This window comes from Chiloscyllium plagiosum, unplaced genomic scaffold (genome assembly GCF_037043375.1).
Source record: "Chiloscyllium plagiosum isolate Xiang-an unplaced genomic scaffold, Cpla_swu_hap1 HiC_scaffold_19, whole genome shotgun sequence".
NCBI classification, from domain to species: Eukaryota; Metazoa; Chordata; class Chondrichthyes; order Orectolobiformes; family Hemiscylliidae; genus Chiloscyllium; species Chiloscyllium plagiosum.
Window position 1 is genome coordinate 15,467,132 of NW_028270157.1, and position 24,469 is coordinate 15,491,600.

General features: G+C 46.1%; 1 protein-coding gene and 1 long non-coding RNA gene across 3 annotated transcripts in view; both read right to left on the bottom strand.

The window, feature by feature from the left end:
* Nucleotides 1–4,019, bottom strand: part of LOC122559829 (uncharacterized) — a 33,368-nt gene extending 29,349 nt beyond the window's left edge. The window contains exon 1 of the long non-coding RNA XR_006314567.2: nucleotides 3,914–4,019. This is a non-coding gene — a long non-coding RNA (uncharacterized LOC122559829). The remainder of the gene's footprint in view (nucleotides 1–3,913) is intronic.
* An 8,685-nt stretch (nucleotides 4,020–12,704) lies between these two features.
* dusp6 (dual specificity phosphatase 6) lies at nucleotides 12,705–23,063 on the bottom strand. Of its 2 annotated transcripts, XM_043709919.2 has the most exons (3): nucleotides 22,473–23,063; nucleotides 16,211–16,645; nucleotides 12,705–14,209 (listed from the first exon to the last, which is right to left on the bottom strand). In XM_043709919.2, exons 1-3 carry the CDS (start codon nucleotides 22,870–22,872, stop codon nucleotides 13,899–13,901), a joined length of 1,146 nt encoding a protein of 381 aa, XP_043565854.1. In that variant the 5' UTR covers nucleotides 22,873–23,063; the 3' UTR covers nucleotides 12,705–13,898. The 2 variants fall into 2 exon arrangements, with proteins under 2 accessions (XP_043565854.1, XP_043565855.1); XM_043709920.2 differs by lacking the exon at nucleotides 16,211–16,645.
* Nucleotides 23,064–24,469: the final 1,406 nt, after the last annotated feature.

Consider the following 24,469-nt stretch of genomic DNA (forward strand, 5'->3'; position numbering starts at 1 on the left):
ATGCAGCAAGTGGATTATCAAATTAGGATCACCTGTTGTGAAGCTTAAAGAAAAAAATAAAACATTTCTAAAAAGACGTAAGTTAAATCATTACTTTGAAAACTACCTGTTTCAACTAGTCCTTGTAATCATTTTGATTAAATGACTTATTGTGATAGCTGATTATTCAATAGGCCTATTTTAACCCTACATGTATAGCAAGTGTTTCCTTATTTTCAACATTTGCTTCTTACAATGTTATCCGGGGTTTCATCCATTTGGTGATCAAAATGATTTATTTTCACAACAAATGGACTAAATCTCCTTTGAAATTTATGGCTATTCAGGCAGAGTAATTGCAATGATATTAGTACAATCAGAGAGTACAAAGTAACTGATCAAAACTGCCGATAAATTGAGTCGATTATAATTGTAGCATTTTCTTAACTCACACAATGTGGTCAAGATAGGGCCTACTGCCTATATAAGTGGAATGGAAAAGGTGTTTGGTCTTGTTTGTGTATCAGTTCCCTTAAGGAAAGAATAGCTAGATGTTGCCTCCGACATGACGAGGAAATAACAACCTCTTCAAGTTGGGACTGTGAATGACTTGGAGCTGATAGAAAGAAAGCTGTGCACTTGTACAGCAGTTGCCTTGAACTCCAGGTATTCCAAAATGCTTTATCGGCAATGGAGCATTATGAGGTGTAGACAATGTGGGAATCGTGACAGCCAATTTGCACACAACAAGCTCAGACAAAATACAATGTGATGGATTACCTGATGGTACTGCTATTTATCTCCTCCCCTGTGGTTCAGTGGTTAGCATTGCTGTCTTTCAGTCACAAAATTGCAATTTATTAAATAAAACCCAAAGGTAAGACATAGGCCAATCAACCCAATTGGCTTATGCTGGTGTTTATGTACCATGCAAGTCTTCACCCAACCTCCTTATTTCATCCTATCAACCTGTCCTTCTATTCTTTTCTCCTTAATGGACTTGTTTAATTTCTATTTAAAGGTACTGACACAATTTGACTTAACCTTGTAGTCCCTGTGGGAGGGAACTCCACATTTTAACTTCTCTCTGGTTAGAGAATTTTCTCCTGAATTCTCAATTGGGTTCATCTGTCACCATGTTATTTTTATGACCCATAACTTTGATCTAGTTTGAGGGTGGAAACATAAGATTTGGACTCTTCAGAAGCCTGGTTTCCCTGAATGTCACCCATTCCTCCACTCCAAGATCATGAATTGGCCGAAGACTGGAATTCTGCTCCTCACTCGAGCTAAGATCCCATTTCAGAGAGCTCTTTAGTCCCAGCAGTAGCAGCAGATACAGAGGAACACCACTACTTCCATGTTCATTCCCAAACCAGACAGCATCCAGATTTGGAAATCACTTCACCCATTCCACCACTGTCACTGGGTCAAAATCTTGGAAGCCCTCTTCTAGGGGTTGCAGCACTAGAGGACCCAATGGACTGTAGCAGGCCAAGACAATGACTTATTGCCATCTTCTCAAGAGGCAATTAGCAGCAGGCAACAAGTGTTGACCTGGCTTTGTAATGCCCACATCCCATTAAAAAACGTTGAACAAATTTAGTAAGATTTCACATAAGAGACTATTAACTAAAGCACAAAGCGATGGAATGATAAAGGATCACTGCATAGGAAAGAAGAATATTCTGATCAGAGTTGTAAATTAGGAGGAGGAAGGAAGAGAAGAAATGTGTGTCTGCATGGGATTCCTCTGGGTGCTCCAGTTTCCTCCCAAAGTCCAAAGACATGCAAGTTAGGTGAATTGGCCAAGCTAAATTGCCCCATAGTTTTCAGGGATGTGTAAGTTAGGGGCATTAGTCAGGGGAAATGTAGAGTAATAGGGTAGGGGAATAGGACTGGGTAGGATACTCTTCGGAGCGTCGGTGTGGACTTGTTGGGCCAAATGGCCTGTGTCCACACTGTAGGGATGCTATGATTCTATAATTCATTGAACGTGGCAAAATTACAATCTCCAGGGAAGTGGTACTGAGCTAACAGGGAGCTGTTGGGCTGACAAATCACCAGGTTCAGATGCACGTTATCTTAGAGTCTTAAACATAATTGCTACTGCATTGCTATTAATTTTTCATAATTCCCTAGATTTTGGAAAGGACCTTTAGACAGCCAAGTAGCAAATAAAGCCTCTCTGTTCAAAAAGGGTGAGAGACAGACAACAGGAAATGAAAAGTCAGTTAGCTTGATGTCTGTTTGTGGGGAAGAGATTAGAATCGATCTCTGAAGAAGTTATAGTTGGGGTATTTGAAAAACGCAAGGTAATGTGGAAGAATCAACATGATTTCGTGAAAGAAAATCATCTTTGACCAATTTATTTTTGTTCTTTGAAGGAATAATGTGCACTGGTGAGACCACTTCTCAAAGACTGAACAGTTTTGATCTCCTTATTTAGGAAAGATGCAAATACACTGGATGTGATTCAAAAGAGGTTTTCTAGATTGATACCTGGAATGAGTGCGTGTCTTATGGGGAAAGAGAGAGCAGACTGAGCTGTAAACAAAAAATTCTGGAGATCACAGCAGGTCAGGCATCAACAGACTGAGCTTGTTCTCACTGGACATTAGGAGAGTGAGGGGTGACTTGAATGAAGAGCATAAGATAGCCAATAGCTATCTCTCAACCACTAACATTAAAACAGCTGATTTACTCACTTCCATATTATTTATCTGTTGACAGGACCTTGCTGTGTGCAAACATCTAGCTGGGTACCGTATTCAACCTTCTAACATTTCAAAAGTGCTTCAATGGCTGCATAATGATATCCTGAGGCTGTGACCAAGCATTGAATAAAGCAAGTCTTTCTCTCTGTTCTTTAGCTTTCGCAATGCTGGGAGGTGTTGTAAACACAACTTCAACATCTACCCTGGGTGTGGTTGAAGCAGAGTAATTTGACCACCAAAATCCAGTCAAAAGTGTTATACGTGTCACAGCCAGCTTTTGTCATTGAATGATTAATAAAGCATATTTACTTCAATCAAACTGGAAATTTTAGGGAAATAGGTCAAAAAAAATCTACCTAGCCACGTTAATCAGACAATCACTTATACTTCCTCAGCAACTGTGAGCACGTCACCATCTTTTCTACCTTACATGTAAATGACTTGAGGTGGCCTGAGACTGTGAAAGGTGCTATGTAAATGCAGTTCTTTCTACTGTTGTTCACTGTAAATTTCTTTCTTTTAAGATTAGGAGGATTACCACACAGTAAAGGACAGAAGAACTTGCATTTATCCAGCATGTTTCATGCTCATGACATATCACAAGGTTTATAAAATTATGAGAGGCATGGATAGGGTGAATAGCCTTTTCCCTGGGAAGTGGAGCCCAGAACTAAAGGGCATAGGTTTAGGGTGAGAGGGGAAGAATTTAAAATGGACCTCGGGGGAAACTTTGCCATGCAGAGGGTGGTGCGTGTATGGAATGTGCTGTTTGAGGAAGTGGTGGAGGCTGGTACAATTACAACAATTAAAAGATGTCTGGATGGGTATATGATGAATAGGGAGGGTTTAGAGGGATATGGCGAAATGGGACTCGACCTGTTTCCAAGCTGTACATCTCTATGACTCTATAACTTCACAGTCAACAAAGTGGCATAGTGGATCAGTGGTTAACACTACTGCCTCACAGCAACAGGCTTGATAGGCTGAATGGTCTCTTTCCTCCCTGTAGGAAGTCTATCAAGCGCTTTCTTTTGAAATGTAGTCCATGTTGTAACGTTTGAAACAGTCAGAATACACAGAGTAACAATCCCACAGACAGCAATTTTGTAATGACTAGATGATCTATTTTTGTGATGCTGCTTGAATGGTAAATATTGGCCTGGACACTAGAGTTAGTTCCCCTGTCCTACTTGGATGATGGGATATTTTACACTCACCAGACCAGGCAGGTAGGTGGGCCTTCGGTTGTAATGTATCATCTGAAAGCCGGCACCTGGGATAATGCAGTGCTCCCTCAGTACCGCAGTTGCAATGAATATTCTGTCACTATTCAAACGAGGAACTGCGTGCAAGTGTGTAAAACACTGGGCTGTCTATTCTGGGGGGAGGCAGTGAGGAAATTAATTGCTACATCCAAACTGCTGAGGTCAGGGAGCGAGAAATAGTAAACACTTGCACGCTTAAAACCTCAGGTCAATGAGTGGTTTTGTTTAACATCCGTAACTGAGTATCACAACTGGCTCTTGCTGTCTGGAGGTTGGAGTGACTGTCTTTAAAGTGCAAATGTGAAATATGCAAGACTAGTGGGTGGGGGGAGGGGTTCAGTACTTTTTGTCTTTTTCTGTGGCGTTATTTCCTCGCCCCATCCCATCTCCCCTTCAAGCGTTCCTCACAAACGTAACCGCAAATTCAGACCCACTTTACTATCCAGAGTTTCCGCTGAGCGATAATGGGGCCGGTGACTCTGAGCCAGAATTGTTAAAGTTTGATAAAAACGAGAAGGAAACTGGGGAAGGACGAGCAGAGGCTGGAGTGAAACTGAACGAAGAGGTGGAGGTTCAATTTCAAGGGGCAGCATTGGAGGGAGAAGAATAAAGCTAAAATCAATCATCAATAGCATGGGGTGGGGGGGGGGAGGCTTATAAAATGAAATCAAAAGCGCTTCATCTGCAGCTGGCCAGGAAATCACGTTAGTCTCCCCCCCCCCCCCCTCCCGCACAAAATCTCCAGCAGTTGGCACAGAGCAGGAACGGAAGCTGTTGAGAGTTAAGATTAGTGCAGGTCAGGTTTAGTTACAAACTGTTCCTACATTTCTTTTTGCAGCCCGCCCCCTCACAGATGCAATTCCCACCTCCCGGTTATGCTGCAAGGTTTTCTGAAGAAACCAGTTGTCCTTTCAGGCTGACCTGGGACAGTTGGAGATTGCCCGCGGGGTGGGGAAGACACTTGGATTAGCTTCACAGCTGTGTGTTGTGTTGAAAGCCCAGGAATGGTCAAGCTCTCTCTCTCTCTCTCTCTTTTTCTTTCAGCTGTTCTGGTTTTCAACATTTGCCACCCACCAAGGTGCGAACAAAAACTTCGCTTTCGCAACAATAATGACTTGCATTTCTATAGCGCCTTCTCAGTGCAAAATGCCTCCAAGCACTTCTTGGGAACAAAATTTGACATCGAGCCACGTCGAGAAATATGAGGACAACTCATCAAGTCTCGTCCATCAGCACCTTCCAAACCCATCCAGAAGGACAAGGGCAGCAGATACATGGGAACACCAGCCCCTTCCTGTTCAGCTCCAAGCTAGGGGTGGCTCAGTGGTTAACACTGCTGTCTCACAGCACCAGGGACCCAGGTTCAATTCCAGGTGACTGTGTGGAGTTTGCACATTCTCCCTGTGTCTGTATGGGTTTCCTTCTGGTTTCCTCCCACAGTCTAAAGATGTGCTAGTAAGGTGAATTGGCTGTTCTAAATTGCCCATAGTGTTAGGTACATTAGTTCGATGGAAATGGGTCTGGGTGGGTTATTCTTCGGAGGGTTGGTGTGGACTTATTGGGCCAAAAGGCCTGTTTTCACACTGTAGGTAATCTAACCTATTTACTATCCTGACTTGGAAATGTATCACAGGCTCAAAATCCTGGAACTCCTGCCTGAACACACTTTGGATGTCCTTACACTATGAGGATGGTAGCAGTTTAAGAAGCTGGCTCACCATTACCTTCTCCAGAACTAGTAGAGGTTGGGCAATAAGCACCGGCCTAGCCAGCGATGCCCACAACCCATGTGTGAATGTTGAAGAAATAATTTCGGGCTGGTAACTAAAGGTCACAGAGATAAGATGTGCTTTACAAACCTAACGGGGAATGCAAGTTAATGAGACAAGAGTGATTTAGGAAGGGATTCCCATCAATTAAGGCTGAGGTAGCAGATGACACTTCCATCATTAGCAATTTTAAAACAAGGGGAAGAATTTGAAAATTGAAGTATTGCCTGATTAAAGGATTTGATGTGGTTCACCAAAGTTCGAACTTGGGTGCAAGTTATGATACAATCAGCAGCGATTCAGATGAGCTCAGGTTTACATGGGTTTATGCAATACACAGAATTCACGGAGCACTTAAACCAAACGGCTCATGCGCCAGATGAGCTTCATCCATCCTTTTCTACCTAAACTTAGATATTTTCAGTTAGCTTTCTATTTCTGCACTTGACATTTCTTCTTCTCACGGACAGACTAAGCACGTACTGACGTCCGTGTCCTTCACTAGGAATGTTCTGGCCTGTCAAGGTCTGTCTGTCCAGAAGACTCTCCCACTCTTTTATCATCTGCAATAGGAATGATTGACTACATTAGAAATGCACCTTCCTTGACCACTTGGTCTTGGGGTGGGACTCAAACCCAGAGCTTCTGGCTCAGAGGCAAGGACACTACCTACAGCATCAGAAGACCGCCATTGTGTTCGCTGTAAGGAGTGCACTGTTGAAGATTAAAAATCACACAAAACCAGGTTATAATCCAACAGGTTTAATTGGAAGCACACTAGTTTTTGGAGCGCTGTTCCTTCGTCAGGTGGTGGTCAACCACCACCCCAGTCCAACACTGGCATCTCTAAATCATGACCGTTGAAGGTGCCATCTTTCAGATTTGGTGTTAAATTGAATCTGCCATGTCAGAGGAAACATTGACCTAAAAGAAAAGCAGGGAAGTAATTCCGCTGTATTTGAAGCGGAATTTGTTCCTCTGGGAACATGGTTCAAATCCCAACATGGCAGTTTGTCTCAGTTTAATTAATTAACAAGATCTGGAATTAGAAACCAGTCTCAGCAATGGTGACCATGAAACAAATTGATTGTTGAAAACCCATCTGGTTCTCTTTTGGAAGGAAATCTGCCTTCCTTGCCTGGTCTGGTCAATGCGAGACACAAAACCCAAATATGATTGACTTCTAACTGCCCTAAATGAAGGCCTAAGAAAGTCACTCAGTTGAAGGGAAATTAGGGATATACAAAAATAACCTCCATATCCTGTCAAAGAATAAATGCCCTGATCAACATTTATCTTGCAATCAACATGCCTGGTCATTATGACATTGCCATATATGGGAATTTGCTGGTTAGAATTTGGCTGCTTATTATAATAGTGGGTGGACATGAAAAGTACTTAATTGGATGCACTTTGGGATCTCCTCAGATGGTGAAAAATGCTATATTAGTGCAGTCTTTCTGATTTTGTTCTTTCAAAAGAGGCATCAGAAGAAAATAATGGGGTTTTAATAATCTGGAGTGCAGTTGCAATTCACAAATTATGATACATGTTTTGTTTTCTCTACAAAGCATAAATATTAAATGACTTACTTGAACTCAGTTGTCATAGTGATAGTTGTTGTTATGCCTCCATGGCTTAGGCCTTTATTTTTTTCCTCAACCAACGGTGAAAGAAACACATTTGCTGTTGTGGGAGTTTACTGTGGGTAAATTGGCTCTGGTGTTGCCTGTGCTTTTATATTCAAGATTAGAGTGGTGCTGGAAAAGCACAGCAGGTCAGGCAGCATCTGAGGAGCAGGAAAATCAAAGTTTCAGGCAAAAGCCCTTCATCATTCCTGCTTCTTGGATGCTGCCTGACCTGCTGTGCTTTTCCAGCACCACTCTAATCTTGACTCTGATCTCCAGTATCAGCAGTCCTCACTTTCACCTGTATTTTTATATTATCTAGCCAATGAAACTCCATGAAGCCTAGCATTAGCGTCCTTATTGGCTAAGTTTATTGCGATTAATCCATCACTTAGATTGTGGAGGTACAGTCCTTGGAGGTGAGCAACATTGTATGAGCCACTCCACAAATTGATGGGGAGGTGCTGGTGTTGGACTGGGGTGGACAATGTCAGAAGTCATACGATACCAGGTTATATAGTCCAACAGGTTTACTTAAAATCACGCACTTTCAGAGGTTGTTCCTTCGTCAGGTGAAGTCCACAAAATGCACAAAGGGCCCAGCACAGGAAGTTGGCAGCTCAGAGGTTCTGGTGTCACAACAATGACCACACTTCAAAGTATTTAGTTGGTTATAAAAACACTTTGTGACATGCCAAATTTGTGAAAAGCTTAAGAATTTCTTCCTTAATTACGTCCTACTAGGATATAAACAAGCACATTCGTTTGAGCAGACATTTTATGTTTGTTCAAGAGTCTCAAGCTAAGTCAGTATCTGTTTCCCATCCCCAAGTGTCCTTGAGAAGGTGTGGTGAACCACTACTCTGAAGCATTCTATGCTGTGTGGGTACACGCACAAAACATTTAGTGGAAAAATCGCTGCTTTCCAGGTATAAATGTATAAATTAATTAACAAGACACTTATTTTTAACCAAAAATTTAAGAACTGACATTTATATGGTGCTTTTTTACATCCTCAGGATTCCTTGTTTTCAAACGATGTAGACAAACATGATAGTTTCTTTGTGCTCTGGAACATTGAACAATCAGCAATATTGATAAATGGGCAGGATACTTGTTTTGGTGTTGCTACTTGAAGGATAAAACTTGGCAAGGACAATGGGATAATTTCCTCTCCTTGAAAATATTGTGCTGAAATGGCTGTATACCTACTTGCATAGACAGAGGACTTGGTTGAATACCTCATTTGAAACAGGGCACCTCTGACAATGCAGCACTCCCTTATTGCACTGAAGTGTAAGTCTAAGCTGTTACACAATTACTGTGGAAGTTTTTTTTCCTTAAACTAAGCAGGCTGCAATTTGTCATATACCCTCTTAATACTTTTATAATTCCCACCATTTGTCTCTGGCAGATGTCCATTCAAAATAATTTTAAAAATTGCAACAAAGCTGTCATGGAACAAGATCTTAACTTTCGATTATCACTCTTTTGATTAAAAAGAGGAAAATGTATCTATTGGTTGCAGATACTTAAGTGTTAAGACCTGTCTTTGTTTACACTCGTTATATGATGGGGTAGAGTGGATTGTGGCTATCTATTGAACTTGCTGCTTTCATCTGTGAGAAAATGTGTGCCTACATGATGTCTTAACAATTATGTGGGGAACAGGGGCTGACTTTACAATGTTGACTTTGTAAACAAATCAGTGACCTTAGGGTCTATGATGTCCCCTAGATTTCTTTCCAAAGCAGAAAAAGGGAATTCAACTTCAGTGTACTGGATGTGATGGAGAGCATTAAAAAGATGTGTAAATCACCAAATGAAACTCTTCTCAAAGTGTTTGAAATACCTTCGCATTGCAGAACAAGGCTCAAAGAGCAGTTTCTCCACATCAGGAATGAGAGCTCTCCATAAGACTGTTATGAAGAAATTTGTATTTTGTTGACGCCGCTGAAATGCCCAGGGCAGTCATTGTTGTCATTAAGGCTGTCATTTGCTGATACAAAGCTAAAATAATTTATTTTTACATCCTAATATTTAAATCAATTTAAAAGGCCAACAATTATTGCTCATCCCTAATTGGAGGTTGCGATGAGCTGTCTTCTCAAACAGCTGCAGTCCGTGTGCTGTAGGTAGACCCACAATGCTGTTTGGGAGGGAGGTCCAGGATATTGACCCTGAAGGAACGGTGATATATTTCCAAGTCAGGATGGTGAATGGCTTGGAGAGTAACCTGCAGGACGTGGTGTTCCCATGTATCTACTTCAAGGTAGAGGTAACAGCTTTAAAAGGTGCTTTCAAAGAGCTTTGGTGAGTTGCTACAATGCATTGTGAAGATGGTACACAATGCTGCCATTATGTATTGGTGACAGAGTGAATGTTGAATGGGGTGGATTGGGTCAAACAATATGGCACTGGATTGGGTGCCAACCAAGGGGGCTGTTTTGGCTTGGTGTCAAGCTCAAGTGCTATTGGAGCTGCACTTATCTCAGTGAGCGGATATTATTCTATCATACTCTGACTTGTGCCATTTAGATAGTGGGCACTTGGGGAGACAGGAGGTAGGTTATTCGTTAAGAGAATTCTGAGCCACTATGCTACTTTTGGTTCAGTTTCTGGTCAATAATAACCCCAGGATGAGGGAGCAATGGCAATGCCATCAAACTTTACAGACAACTGATTAGATTCTTCCCCTCCAGTGGCTCAGGGAGGTTTGCTGTGTGTACAAACTCAGAGAGCACAGTGTACAACTGAAGGAAGCTATTTGACCTATCCATCTCATCCTCCATAAACATTCTGGATTCAGGACATCATCAAATCCCTACAGTGTGGAAAAAGGCCATTGAGTCCAACAAGTTCACACCAACCTTCCGAAGAGTAACCCACCCAGACCCATCTCCTATCCTATTGCTGTACGTTTTCTGAGGGAATTGGTTCAGCTCAGTTGGCTGGATCGCTGGTTTACAGGGCAGTGTGATACCAACAGCATGGGTTCAATTCCCATCACTGGTTTGAGGTTACCATGAAGGACTCTCCTTCTCAACCTCGTCCCTTGCCCGAGGTCTGATGGCTCTCAGGTTAAATCACCGCCAGTCACTTTTCTCTAATGAGAGAGCAGCTGCTATGGTCTGGTAAGACTATAGCAATACAACAGCAAAAAACACTTTCCCTGACTGATGCACCTAGCCTACACACCCCTGAACACAATGGTCAATTTAGCATGACCAATTCACCTCACCTGCACATCTTTGGATTGTGGAAGGAAATCGGAGCACCTGGAGGAAACCCACACAGACATGGGGAGAATGTGCAAACTCTACACAGACTTCACCCAAGGCTGGAATCAAACCCGGGTCCTTGGTGAGGTAATAGTGCTAACCATTGAGCCACCGTGCTACCCTAGCTAATGGCCTCAGAACGATTCCAGTTTTGCTGCATCTATTCCAGGTATTGGTTATTTTTGTTTGAAATGCGTTCTGACATTGAACCTGAAATGGCCATTTATTGGTTTGTAACTATGTCTTGCAGTCATGGATTAATGGCAACAGCTTGTATTTCTGTTGCACCTTTACCGGTGGTAAACAAACTGAAGGATCTTCACAAGAGTGTAATCAGATATTTGACACAAACACCGATATTAGGACAGGTGACTAAAAACTTGTTCAGAGCTGTAGATTTTCAAAGATTCATTTTGCGTTTAAGTTGGTGTTAAGGTTTAACCTTCTCTGTTTCACTTAGCATCTTATGCACCTCTAATGTATTCCTAATTTGCTTTCACTGTGGCTTGAAGAGTCAGCAATTTTTTTTAAATCTCATAAATCAGCTTACAGTAGCCATCAGCTTTGTGTCCTGCTCCACATCAGTTCCAGAATTTGCAACTTCTGTTTGACCCTTCATGTCCAGAACATAATGCAGTGTTCAAAGACGTGCATTGGCCAACACACTGTGCAGCTTTAGCAAGACAGCATTAGGCCGTTCTTGTATTGACCCGGTAATAACGCTCAAATGTTACACTGATTGCACCTTATGACCAGACAGGCTGAACATATGCATCCATTTTCACACCCAGATCTGTTCTGACACCACTCAGATGGATAGATTCATTTTACCTTCCAATATTTACAATCTTATTTGTACTTTCTGCTCGGTTTATCTATCAAACTATCTGATGCTTACATAGAGGGGGAGGCATTTTATAAAAGGTGGGGAGCTGAAAGAACACAGAGTCTGGTATATTATTTGTGCACAAATCTTTGAAGATGGCATGACAAGTTAGCAAAGTATATCAGATTCTGGGCTTTATAAACATTGGCACAAAACCAGGAAGTTATATCTAGTTTTTAAGAAGCACTGGTTTGTCGCTATTTTGGACCATGGTCTAATTTGGAGCACCTCACTTTAGGGAGAATGTGAAGGCTTTAGGGATACAGTAATTTAAAAACAAAAAGAGAAATATATTAAATTGGGGATTAGTTATGTGGGGAGACTGGGAAGCTGAGCTCTGTGCCTCATAGCAGAGAGGTTTAAGGAGATATTTGAGAAATCAATGGAAAAACAATTTCTAATGGCTGAAGTCTTACTTATCGTAGGGCACAAATGTAAAGTGATTGTAAAGGAACAAGAAATGACAAGAATTTTTAAAAATTTACTGAGTAATTAGGATTCAGATTGATTTGCTTCACATGATGCCAGCTACAGGTTCCATAGTATCCTTTTAAAAGGAATTGAATAAATAGATGAAGCAGAAAGAAAACAACAAAAAAAAAATTGCAGGCTACAATGAAAAAGAGCAAGCGGAGATTTCTTTTTGAAAGAGCCAGAGCAAACTCGGTGCATCAAATGGCCTCCTTCTGTGTTACACTCCTCCGATGAAGGTCTACAATTCGTAGCAACTTGTATTCTGTACTCAGGTCATTGATACTGATTAAAAACTGCAGAGCCTCAGCATAAAAACACTGGACCTGCATTCTGCACTCGCTGTATCTTCCCAGCTTGACATAACTCATCTAACAGTAGTTCCTTTTTTATTTCAATTCCTCATTTAAAAATAAAGATCCACTTCCTCAAATTTGTTTGAAACAGGCTTTTGTGCTTGAAGTCTAAATGCCCTGCATTATAAGAGCTCTCTAATGTGTACTTTTGATTGTTACTTCCTCAAACCTAGTGGTTAAGCAGGCAGGATGTACCTTATGAAATAAACACGAGTTGTCATTTACTAGTGTGTTTTCATTTAAAGTCATTCTCAAGTTTGCTTCGAATGCTTGGTTCTATTATTTTGTAACCACAAAACCCATCAAGAAACATTTTAACACTGGAATAAGGATAATCAAGTGAGACTGAAAGTTTGTGTAAGATTCTATATAGACAAAATAGTTATTTATTAATAACTTAGTTTTATACAATCAATCAATCATTCTTATAATAAAATCCCCCATCCCACATTAAGTTGTCGGTAACAATGAATTGGGGACGATTTCTCAACTGGCTACTGAGTGACAGCAAGTGCAGTGTATACATACAGTTTCAGCTTCCAGTTTTAAATACAGACTTATAGAAAAAAAACTATTGCATTCATGATTAACTTCCCTGAAGAGTCTGCACAGAGGTAATGCACTGTATGAGATACGCATTGTCCATTATAAAAATTAACGCAAAGAAATTTGCCAGTCCCGTTTTCAAATAACAGTCTACTCATCCATTAGCAAGAAATCACAAGCACTGTATACACATGAACAAGGAGCTCAGCTGAAAATTGAGGGAAACAAGAGGACATAAATGATAAGCTAGCTTCAAATTGCACTCATACATAGATAAAGCATCATATCAAAGCAAGTCAAACACAACCTTTTTTTGGCATATACTGTCCAAAGGATCAGTTAAAAACAATATTAATTTACATAGTAATTGTACATTTCCTGTCATTAGCATTTGCGAGGAAGGAGATGCACTGAATTCAATCTCAAGTACCTACAGGAAGCTACTTTCCTTACAGCAATCCACCCAAATAATACAATCTTGGTTGATGTACAATTTGTGACACTGGACCTGTACACAGACAATATATACAGAAATCATGCTGTAAAGTACTCTGTTGAATCTGGAGTACAGAAATATAATTGTGGCCAATTCCAGAACTCTCAAAACATCTTTTTTTCTCCCCCACTCTCCTAACAAGCTGGAAAAAACAAAGTCTTCACTGAAGACAAATGTCTGGCTACCAACAGTACTCAACAAAAAAAGGGGATTATTCAAGAGAGTGCAAGTATTTCGCCTGACTTCTCTCTTTGTCCCCTCTTCAGACTGTGAAGCTTTCAGCCACTGTACTTTTCCAACTAACTTTGTGAACCATCAGTGGTCTCAAAGTCAAAGGGTCAGGGTCTCCCCACTTCAAAACAGCTGCTTGAACAAAAGAGTCAAGTTGCCTTCAGTGAAATCAGCTGCTTCTTTTTCATACCCATCTCGAGCCCCTTTACATGTCAGTGATTTGACCTTTAAAATTCTTCTGAGCCTTTACTCACTGGGTGCTGGGTTGAGCAGTCAAGTGGACTGGAGTGGGTCGAGTTGGAACATATTCTGGTTTGTGGGTGTGGTGGTGAAGTAGAGAGGCTGTGAGGGCAGCCGGTTATCACAGGGGCTGCTGAGGCCCAGGGTCCGCTCAAAGTCCAGCAGCTGCCCCATGAAGTTGAAGTTGGGGGAGATGTTCGACTTCTTCATCTTCACAATGTCGTAGGCATCATTCATGGACAGGTTCAACTTCTGCATCAGGTAGGCCACAGTTACTGTGACTGATCGACTGATCCCAGCCAAACAGTGCACCAGTACCCCACAGCTCTGATTACGGGCCTCGTCTGGAAAATATTCAAATGAAAATAGAAATGGTCAATTGCAGAGAAACAAAGTTAGTTAGTGACACATTTTTCTGTTTGACACAAAACTCTGCCTCATTTGCATTCCCCCCCCAGCCCTGAATAAATCTGCTCTTCCTCTTATATTCATGGGGTCTCCAGTAATTCTCCCAATTACACTTGTGAACGTAGGGTGTCTGCGGGGGCAATAAAACTGATTTGCAGAGTACTGGGTAGGGCAGGGGAAAGAAAACTGATTTGCAGAAAACTGGAGGTTCGACTTTTTAAGGAATGTTTTGTAAATGCTGGGAGGCCTGTAAAAGGTTACCCTGCAACTTTTGTGTAACTGGGAAGCCTGCTGTGTCTGTATGTGGTCAGTGCTGACAGAGGAGTGCATTCATCTCTGGATTGATGTCTGTTGTATGAATGTTTCAATAGAAATTTTGCACGATATAGTGAATGTCTCCTATGTAGAGAATTACAGGCTGTGAAGTCTATTAAATTATTCTCCCAACTGTTGTGCTTCCCTTCACAATAGGAGCATTCAGGCGTTTCAAAAGCAAGAGGAAAGTCACAGGGGACAAGGCCCATTAACAGGAACAGGATGTCAACATTGCCTGAAAATGCTTTCCTTTGTAGGAGGAAATGCATTACAATGCCTTTAGATTAGCTTCTCTGTGGCTCCCAGCCGAAATTCCTTCCGCCCCGGCTCAAATCAGCTCCAGACTGCAGACCGTGTCTCAAGGATTGTAATTGCATTAGTTCTGGTTAAACCCAGAAGTCTGTACATAAACCTGCTGGGGATTCTTTTAAAACCTGTTTTAATTTCTCAGACTGGAAACCTTTCCACCAGCGTTCAATTTAACATAAAAGCCCAATATTTAAACGGCGTCACTCGAAAGGAAACAAACACAGACTCCCAGAAAGCAAGGAGCTGGGCTGGGAACATTTAAAGCTTTCAGTACCAACACAAACGGATGTGCTGCACCCTTCACAAAATCCGTTACAAGGTTTCCTGATGTCCCTTTTCTTTGCAAATGATGTTTGTAAAGATTATTTTAAGGGATTTAGACATTGCTGCCAAAGCCAGAATTTGTTGCCCGTCCCTGATCGCTACAATGCAGTGGCTTGCTAGGGCACCTCAGAGAGCAGTTAAAAATCCAAACCACACCGCTGTGGGAGCAGGTCTTTGGGAGTCATCAGACTGGGACAAGATGGCAGATTTCCTTCCCTAAAGATTAGCGATCAGGGTGGAAATTTAGGACAACTGATGATATTTTTATGGCCTCCTTCAGCGAAGTTAGTTTTCAAGCACAGAATTATTAAGTAATTTGAGTTAAAATTTCACCCACAGCACAAGGGCTGAGCTTGTGGAAGACAAGTCCAGTGCCATTAGCACTATCACATAATGACCAGGACCTTGAAACAAGGCTAGAAGACATAAGAGACCATTCAATGATGTCATGGCTGATTGGATAATCCTCAACTCCACTTGTCTGCTTCTCCCCCTCCCCCCCCCCCCCCCCCCCCCCCCCCCCCGTTCCCACACCCTCAAATCTGTTATGGATTCTAAATATCTGTTATCTCAGTCTTGAATATACACATTGACACAGCCTCAAGTCTTATGTGGTAAATGTAACTTAATAGCTGAATTGAAAGGGAAAAGCTCATTTTTTAATGGACCCTGAAACTTGGGCAATGTTATACTTTCAGAGAAAAAGAAATCCGTCCTCAGTTCACTTCACTCTTAGTGAAGGAGTGTGTCCAAACTGACACTTAGACCATTGACTTAATCTGCAGTCTCTTTCATTTTAGCTCATTCCTGATCCTTCTGCCATAGGGTTTAAATAGCCCTCCCCACAATCTTGCTGCACAGGCTTGTTCACTTGGTGATGACTGAATTCAACATGAGAACTATCTGCCTTTCCTGAAATAAAGCCTTCAAAACAAAACAAAATCAGAAAGGGTGAAAATTTTTATGTGACGTTGGGAGACTTTGCCTACCTATGAATGCAATGGCTTCGGGGAAGAATTGAGAGAGGTTTTGACTCCAGTGATCGGAAATGGGGATTTGCTTATATTTGAACTCGCCGACATTCTCGAAGAGGTTTGGCAGGTTGGGAGTCACGTTTAAGATATACTTGATGCCATGCTCCTCCAGAACATCCAAGTTGGTGGAGTCTTTAGCGCAGCCCAGGTACAGATGGGGCAAGATCTCGACAGGGAACGAGGGCTGCTGGTTGTTGGACAGGGGGCTGCTGTCACACTCAGTTGCGCTGCCAGAGTCCGGCTCAGACTCGATGTCTGAGGATGAGTCTGAGCTGATGCGGAGACCCCCAAGACCCAGCACTGGCACGGTGGGTGAGGAACTCCCACATGAGCTGTCCAGGTTACTCTCACAGTGCGTCGGGTATTCCGCCTGGAACTTACTGAATCCGCCTGGGAACACAGGAGAGGACAACAAAAAGAAAAATACAGCCACTTTAGTTTCATCTATCTGGAAAAAATCAGAACAGTGCAGACACAAGGGAGAGCGATTAGACTCATTTCATCCTCACACTCTCTCCTGCATCAGTCACTCTCACTCCCATCTCTCCCCGCCCCCCCCATTCGCTCACTCACTCACACCCCTCTCACCCCATTCGCTCACACCCCCTCTCCCATTCGCTCACACCCCCTTCCCCCCCATTCGCTCACTCGCTCACACCACCCTCCCCCCATTCGCTCACTCACTCACACCCCCTCTCCACCCCATTCGCTCACACCCCCTCACCCCCCCATTCGCTCACACCCCCCCATTCGCTCACTCGCTCACACCCCCTCTCCCCCCCATTCGCTCACTCGCTCACACCCCCTCTCCCCCCCATTCGCTCACTCCCCCACACCCCCTCTCCCCCCCATTCGCTCACTCACCCTCTCCCGCCCCATACGTTCACTCGCTCACACTCCCTCTCCCCCCCCATTCGCTCACCCCACCTCCCGCCCCCATTCGCTCACCCCACCTCCCGCCCCCATTCGCTCACCCCCCCTCCTTCCCATTCGCTCACATCCCCTCTCCCCCCCATTCGCTCACACCCCCTCTCCCCCCCCATTCGCTCACACCCCCTCTCCCCCCCCATTCGCTCACACCCCCTCTCCCCCCCATTCGCTCACCCGCCCTCTCCCCCCCCATTCGCTCACCCCCCCTCTCCCCCCCCATTCGCTCACCCCCCCCATTCGCTCACCCCCCCTTCCCCCCCATTCGCTCACCCCCCCTTCCCCCCCATTCGCTCACCCCCCCTCCCCCCCCATTCGCTCACCCCCCCTCCCCCCCCATTCGCTCACCCCCCCTCCCCCCCCATTCGCTCACCCCCCCCTCCCCCCCCATTCGCTCACCCCCCCCTCCCCCCCCATTCGCTCACCCCCCTCTCCCCCCCATTCGCTCACCCCCCTCTTCGCTCACCCCCCTCTCCCCCCCATTCGCTCACCCCCCTCTCCCCCCCCATTCGCTCACACCCCCTCTCCCCCCCCATTCGCTCACACCCCCTCTCCCCCCCATTCGCTCACACCCCCTCTCCCCCCCCATTCGCTCACACCCCCTCTCCCCCCCCATTCGCTCACACCCCCTCTCCCCCCCCATTCGCTCACATCCCCTCTCCCCCCCATTCGCTCACACCCCCTCTCCCCCCCATTCGCTCACACCCCCTCTCCCCCCCCATTCGCTCACACCCCCTCTCCCCCCCCCATTCGCTCACACCCCCTCTCCCCCCCCATTCGCTCACCCCCCCTCTCCCCCCCCATTCGCTCACCCCCCCTCTCCCCCCCCATTCGCTCACCCCCCCTCTCCCCCCCCATTCGCTCACCCCCCCTCTCCCCATTCGCTCACCCCCCCATTCGCTCACTTGCTCACACCACCTCTCTCCCCCATTCGCTCACTCCCCCTCTCTCCCCCATTCGCTCACTCCCCCTCTCCCCCCCATTCGCACACACCCCCTCTCCCCCCATTCACTCACTCCCCCTCTCCCCCCCATTCGCGCACACCCCCTCTCCCCCCATTCGCTCACTCCCCCTACCCCCCCTCCCCCCCATTCGCTCACCCCCCCTCTCCCCATTCGCTCACCCCCCCTCTCCCCATTCGCTCACCCCCCCACTCCCCATTCGCTCACCCCCCCATTCGCTCACTTGCTCACACCCCCTCTCTCCCCCATTCGCTCACTCCCCCTCTCTCCCCCATTCGCACACACCCCCTCTCCCCCCATTCACTCACTCCCCCTCTCCCCCCCATTCGCACACACCCCCTCTCCCCCCATTCGCTCACTCCCCCTCTCCCCCCATTCGCTCACCCCCCCTCTCCCCCCCCATTCGCTCACCCCCCCTCTCCCCCCCCATTCGCTCACCCCCCCTCCCCCCCATTCGCTCACCCCCCATTCGCTCCCCCCCTCCCCCCCCATTCGCTCACCCCCCTCTCCCCCCCATTCGCTCACCCCCCTCTCCCCCCCATTCGCTCACCCCCCTCTCCCCCCCATTCGCTCACCCCCCTCTCCCCCCTATTCGCTCACCCCCCCCTCCCCCCCATTCGCTCACCCCCCATTCGCTCCCCCCCTCCCCCCCCATTCGCTCACCCCCCTCTCCCCCCCATTCGCTCACCCCCCTCTCCCCCCTATTCGCTCACCCCCCTCTCCCCCCCATTCGCTCACCCCCTCATTCGCTCAGACCCCCTCTCTCCCCCCATTCGCTCACTCCCCCTCTCTCCCCCATTCTCTCACTCCCCCTCTCCCCCCCATTCGCTCACTCCCCCTCTCCCCCCCATTCGCTCACTCCTCCCCTCCCCCCCATTCGCTCACACCTCCCCTCCCCCCCCCATTCGCTCACACCTCCCCTCCCCCCCCCATTCGCTCACACCTCCCCTCCACCCCCATTCGCTCACACCTCCCCTCCACCCCCATTCGCTCACACCTCCCCTCCACCCCCATTCGCTCACACCTCCCCTCCCCCCCCATTCGCTCACACCCCCTCTCCCCCCATTCGCTCACACCCCCTCTCCCCCCATTCGCTCACACCCCCTCTCCCCCCATTCGCTCACCCCACATCCGCCCCCCATTCGCTCACTCCCCCTCTCCCCCCCAATTCGCTCACTCCCCCTCTCCCCCCCATGCGCTCACACCCCCTCTCCCCCTGATTCACTCACACACCCTCTCCCCCTGATTTGCTCACACACCCTCTCCCTTATTCGCTCACACACCCTCTCCCCCGATTCGCTCACACACCCTCTCCTCTCCCCCTGATTCGCTCACACACCCTCTCTCCCCCCCCATTCGCTCACACCTCCTCTCGCCCCCATTCGCTCACACCCTTTCTCCCCCCCCATTCGCTCACACCCCCTCTCCCCTCCCATTCGCTCACACCTCCTCTCCCCCCCATTCGCTCACACCCCCCTCCCCCCCATTCGCTCACACCCCCCTCCCCCCATTCGCTCACACCCCCTCTCCCCCCATTCGCTCACACCCCCTCTCCCCCCATTCGCTCACACCCCCTCTCCCCCCATTCGCTCACACCCCCTCTCCCCCTATTCGCTCACTCGCTCACACCCCCTCTCCCCCATTCGCTCACTCACTCTCTCCCCTTTCACTCGTTCACTCACTCACTCCCCCGTTCACTCCCTCACTCTCTCTCCCCGTTCACTCACTCACTCTCTCCTCTTTCACTCACTCACTCTTTCACTCACACTCTCCCTCCGTTCACTCACTCTCTCTCTCTCCCATTCACTCACTCACTCTCCCATTCATTCACTCACTCACTCTCCCATTCATTCACTCACTCACTCTCCCATTCATTCACTCACTCACTCTCCCATTCACTCACTCACTCTCCCATTCATTCACTCACTCTCCCATTCATTCACTCACTCTCCCATTCATTCACTCACTCTCCCATTCATTCACTCACTCTCCCATTCATTCACTCACTCTCCCATTCATTCACTCACTCTCCCATTCATTCACTCACTCTCCCATTCATTCACTCACTCACTCTCCCATTCATTCACTCACTCACTCTCCCATTCATTCACTCACTCACTCTCCCATTCATTCACTCACTTACTCTCCCATTCATTCACTCACTCACTCTCCCATTCATTCACTCACTCACTCTTTCTACCATTCATTCACTCACTCACTCTCTCTACCATTCATTCACTCACTCACTCTCTCTACCATTCATTCACTCACTCACTCTCTCTACCATTCATTCACTCACTCACTCTCTCTACCATTCATTCACTCACTCACTCTCTCTACCATTCATTCACTCACTCACTCTCTCTACCATTCATTCACTCACTCACTCTCTCTACCATTCATTCACTCACTCACTCTCTCTACCATTCATTCACTCACTCACTCTCTCTACCATTCATTCACTCACTCACTCTCTCTACCATTCATTCACTCACTCACTCTCTCTACCATTCATTCACTCACTCACTCTCTCTACCATTCATTCACTCACTCACTCTCTCTACCATTCATTCACTCACTCACTCTCTCTACCATTCATTCACTCACTCACTCTCTCTACCATTCATTCACTCACTCACTCTCTCTACCATTCATTCACTCACTCACTCTCTCTCCCATTCATTCACTCACTCACTCTCTCTACCATTCATTCACTCTCTCTCTCTCTACCATTCATTCACTCTCTCTCTCTCCACCATTCATTCACTCTCTCTCTCTCCACCATTCATTCACTCTCTCTCTCTCCACCATTCATTCACTCTCTCTCTCTCCACCATTCATTCACTCTCTCTCTCTCCACCATTCATTCACTCTCTCTCTCTCCCATTCATTCACTCTCTCTCTCTCTCCCATTCATTCACTCTCTCTCTCTCTCCCATTCATTCACTCTCTCTCTCTCTCCCATTCATTCACTCACTCTCTCCCATTCACTCACTCCCTCTCCCATTCATTCATTCACTCACTCTCCCATTCATTCATTCACTCACTCTCCCATTCATTCACTCACTCTCCCATTCATTCACTCACTCTCTCACTCTCCCATTCATTCACTCACTCTCCCATTCATTCATTCACTCTCCCATTCATTCATTCACTCTCCCATTCATTCATTCACTCTCCCATTCATTCATTCACTCTCACTCTCTCTCCCATTCATTCACTCACTCTCACTCTCTCTCCCATTCATTCACTCACTCTCACTCTCTCCCATTCATTCACTCACTCACTCTCTCTCCCATTCATTCACTCACTCACTCTCTCTCCCATTCATTCACTCACTCACTCTCCCTCCCATTCATTCACTCACTCACTCTCCCATTCATTCACTCACTCACTCTCTCTCCCATTCATTCACTCACTCACTCTCTCTCCCATTCATTCACTCACTCACTCTCTCTCCCATTCATTCACTCACTCACTCTCTCTCCCATTCATTCACTCACTCACTCTCTCTCCCATTCATTCACTCACTCACTCTCTCTCCCATTCATTCACTCACTCACTCTCTCTCCCATTCATTCACTCACTCACTCTCTCCCTCCCATTCATTCACTCACTCTCTCCCTCCCATTCATTCACTCACTCTCTCCCTCCCATTCATTCACTCACTCTCTCCCTCCCATTCATTCACTCACTCTCTCTCCCATTCATTCACTCACTCACTCCTATTCATTCCCTCACTCACTCCTATTCATTCCCTCACTCACTCCTATTCATTCCCTCACTCAGTCACTCCTATTCATTCCCTCACACTCTCTCCTATCCATTCCCTCACACTCACTCCTATTCATTCCCTCACACTCTCTCCTATCCATTCCCTCACACTCTCTCCTATTCATTCCCTCACTCACTCTCCTATTCATTCACTCTCACACACTCCCTCTTGCCCCCGTTCACTCACACTAACTCTTCCGCAACATCCTGCAAATCATTCCCTTCTTCATTTAGAACATGTTTCAGAATTATGATGTAAAGCATCGACTCCTGGTTATTACAGCTCGCTACCCTTCCAGTTTCTCTGCACGTCCCAATAAAGCCTGTTCCCTTCACACTTTTAAATCTAACCGGCGGGGGTGGGGGAGAAGCGGGGTGGAAGTAGAGGATTTGAACTGGACCTGAACACACTGGACCAGTGGGGGGGAGTTCCTCCATCCCTCCCTGACCTGCAGCAGAGTTTCAATCACAGCGTTTTCAAATAATCATCTCTCTGCTTTCTTTTAAAACAAAATGAAAACACAGGTTGCCGTTGTGAAACAGGTGCCTCTCACCTTCCAAGCAGAACACTTTGCAGCCCTCATCCTTTAACTTTCTGAGCAGCAAGCCCAGCACCGAGGTCGCATTGAGGTTCTCGTTCCACTCCAAAGTGCTCTGGTCATACAGCAGGATGATGTCTGTGTTGCAGCGCCGGGCGAAGCGCTCCTTGTCCTCGTTGTTGGAGATGAGCGACTTGACCGGGAAGTTGCCCTTCCTCAGGCGCCGCAGCATCAGCCCGGGGATGGCGACGTTGATGGCCGCCTCGATGTGCGACGAGTCGTACAGCTCATGGGCTCGGCAGTCCACCAGCAATAGCCGGTCGTTGCCTCTCTCCAGCTGGTCGTGCAGCCAGCCCGTCGCCTTGCAGAACGCCATTTCCGAGTCGAACGGGGCGCAAGGAAATTTCTCTAACATGGGGGCAACACCTTTTACTGACCGAGCATCAGGTCAAAACAAAACCTAACCCCCTCGGAGAGAGAAACCAGAACAGCCAGCCACGAGAAATGCTCTCTCTTGTGGGTGAATCAATGGGAACGCTTGCACCAACAACTAAAGAAAATAAATGGGGGGGGGGGATGTCTTTCAAAATGCAAACGCTTTTGCTTTGCAAAAGTGCTCTGAACGGCTGGAAGGGAAGAGAGAGTGGGTTTCACGAAAAAAAAGTCAATTCCCTCAGAGAGGAATCTGCAATCAGTCTGTGTGCGACTAGCCCCGGATTGCTGAATGATAACAGGACGTCTCTCTTGTTTTTTTTTTCTCAATGACCCTGGGAGGCGCCGCGCCGCTTGCTCTGTAACAAAGCAGGGCTCAACCCCTCTGTCCAATAGAAACACAGCATCCCCACAAATGGATACATTCGGCCCCGCGCAGCCAATCGGCTCCCGGATTCCTTCGCATGACGTCACAGTCGTTGCCCGGGCGACGACCTGGGGCTGGTGTGTATGCAAATGAGGTTTAGAAGTGCCATTCACAAAGGAGAGAGAGAGAGAGCTGCTGTGTCTAAACCCCCTCCTTTGCAATTGGAAGCAGGAATTTCCACTCTCTGCTCACACACGAGGGAGGGAGGAAGCCAAAGAGAAATAAATAAAGAGGCATCCTCCCGTTCCTTAATGAAATGGACAGCAGAAAACAAAACAAACACACATACAATAAAATAAGTCAAAACAAATGACTTCAGGACTCGAGAATACAAATAATACGAAGCGTGTAAATTCTCGGTGTAAGTTACATAATTGCAGGCTCCTTTTTTTAAATCAACCCAGGATAATTAACCGTCGTTAAAAGCATTGCCCCACAACGTCAGCATGGATTCTTTTTCTCTGTATTTTGTTGTGGCAGGAAGCGCTAATGTGTTATTTCTCCGCGATCAGTCACCGTTTGGCGTCCGCTGATTTTTTTGTTGTTTCTGAATGGGAATTGTTTAAAAAGCTGCCGGTGGCACCACTTGCTACACATTTCCCAACCTCTGGCAGAACCACCGTTTCCATTCACATCTGATCTGCTGGCAGGGTTTCGAAAGTAAAATTGTTTCCACCGACATTTGGAACGGATTGGGTGTCGTTGTATTTTACACGGTCCAAGTGAATGATGCCGAAAAGGCCTGCGGCTCTTTATTACTTTAAAGAAATATCCGGAGCAAGCATTTGAACGAAATGCTCAAATTTCTAAGAATGCACCATGTTCTCGGCTGCATTGCATGTAGTTAACTCCACTGTAAAATTCCATCTTTTTTCAAATATTCGACAAATGCGGCTCATACTGTATTCCTTATGAATTTCGTGAGGAAGTGGGGTTGGAGGGTCTGGGGGAAGCTCAGATCTATCGTCAGTTTGCCGCCAAAACAAACCAAGCATTTTATCGGAAAGGTAATTTTAAAATGTCTCTGTTATTGAGCGTTTGCAGAGCATAAAATTAGTCAGGAGTGGGATATAGGGGAGATGGTTTTTTTCTGATTCGTTTACAGTTAAAAAAATCAAAGAAGGATTGATAACGCTGAATGAAATGGAAATTA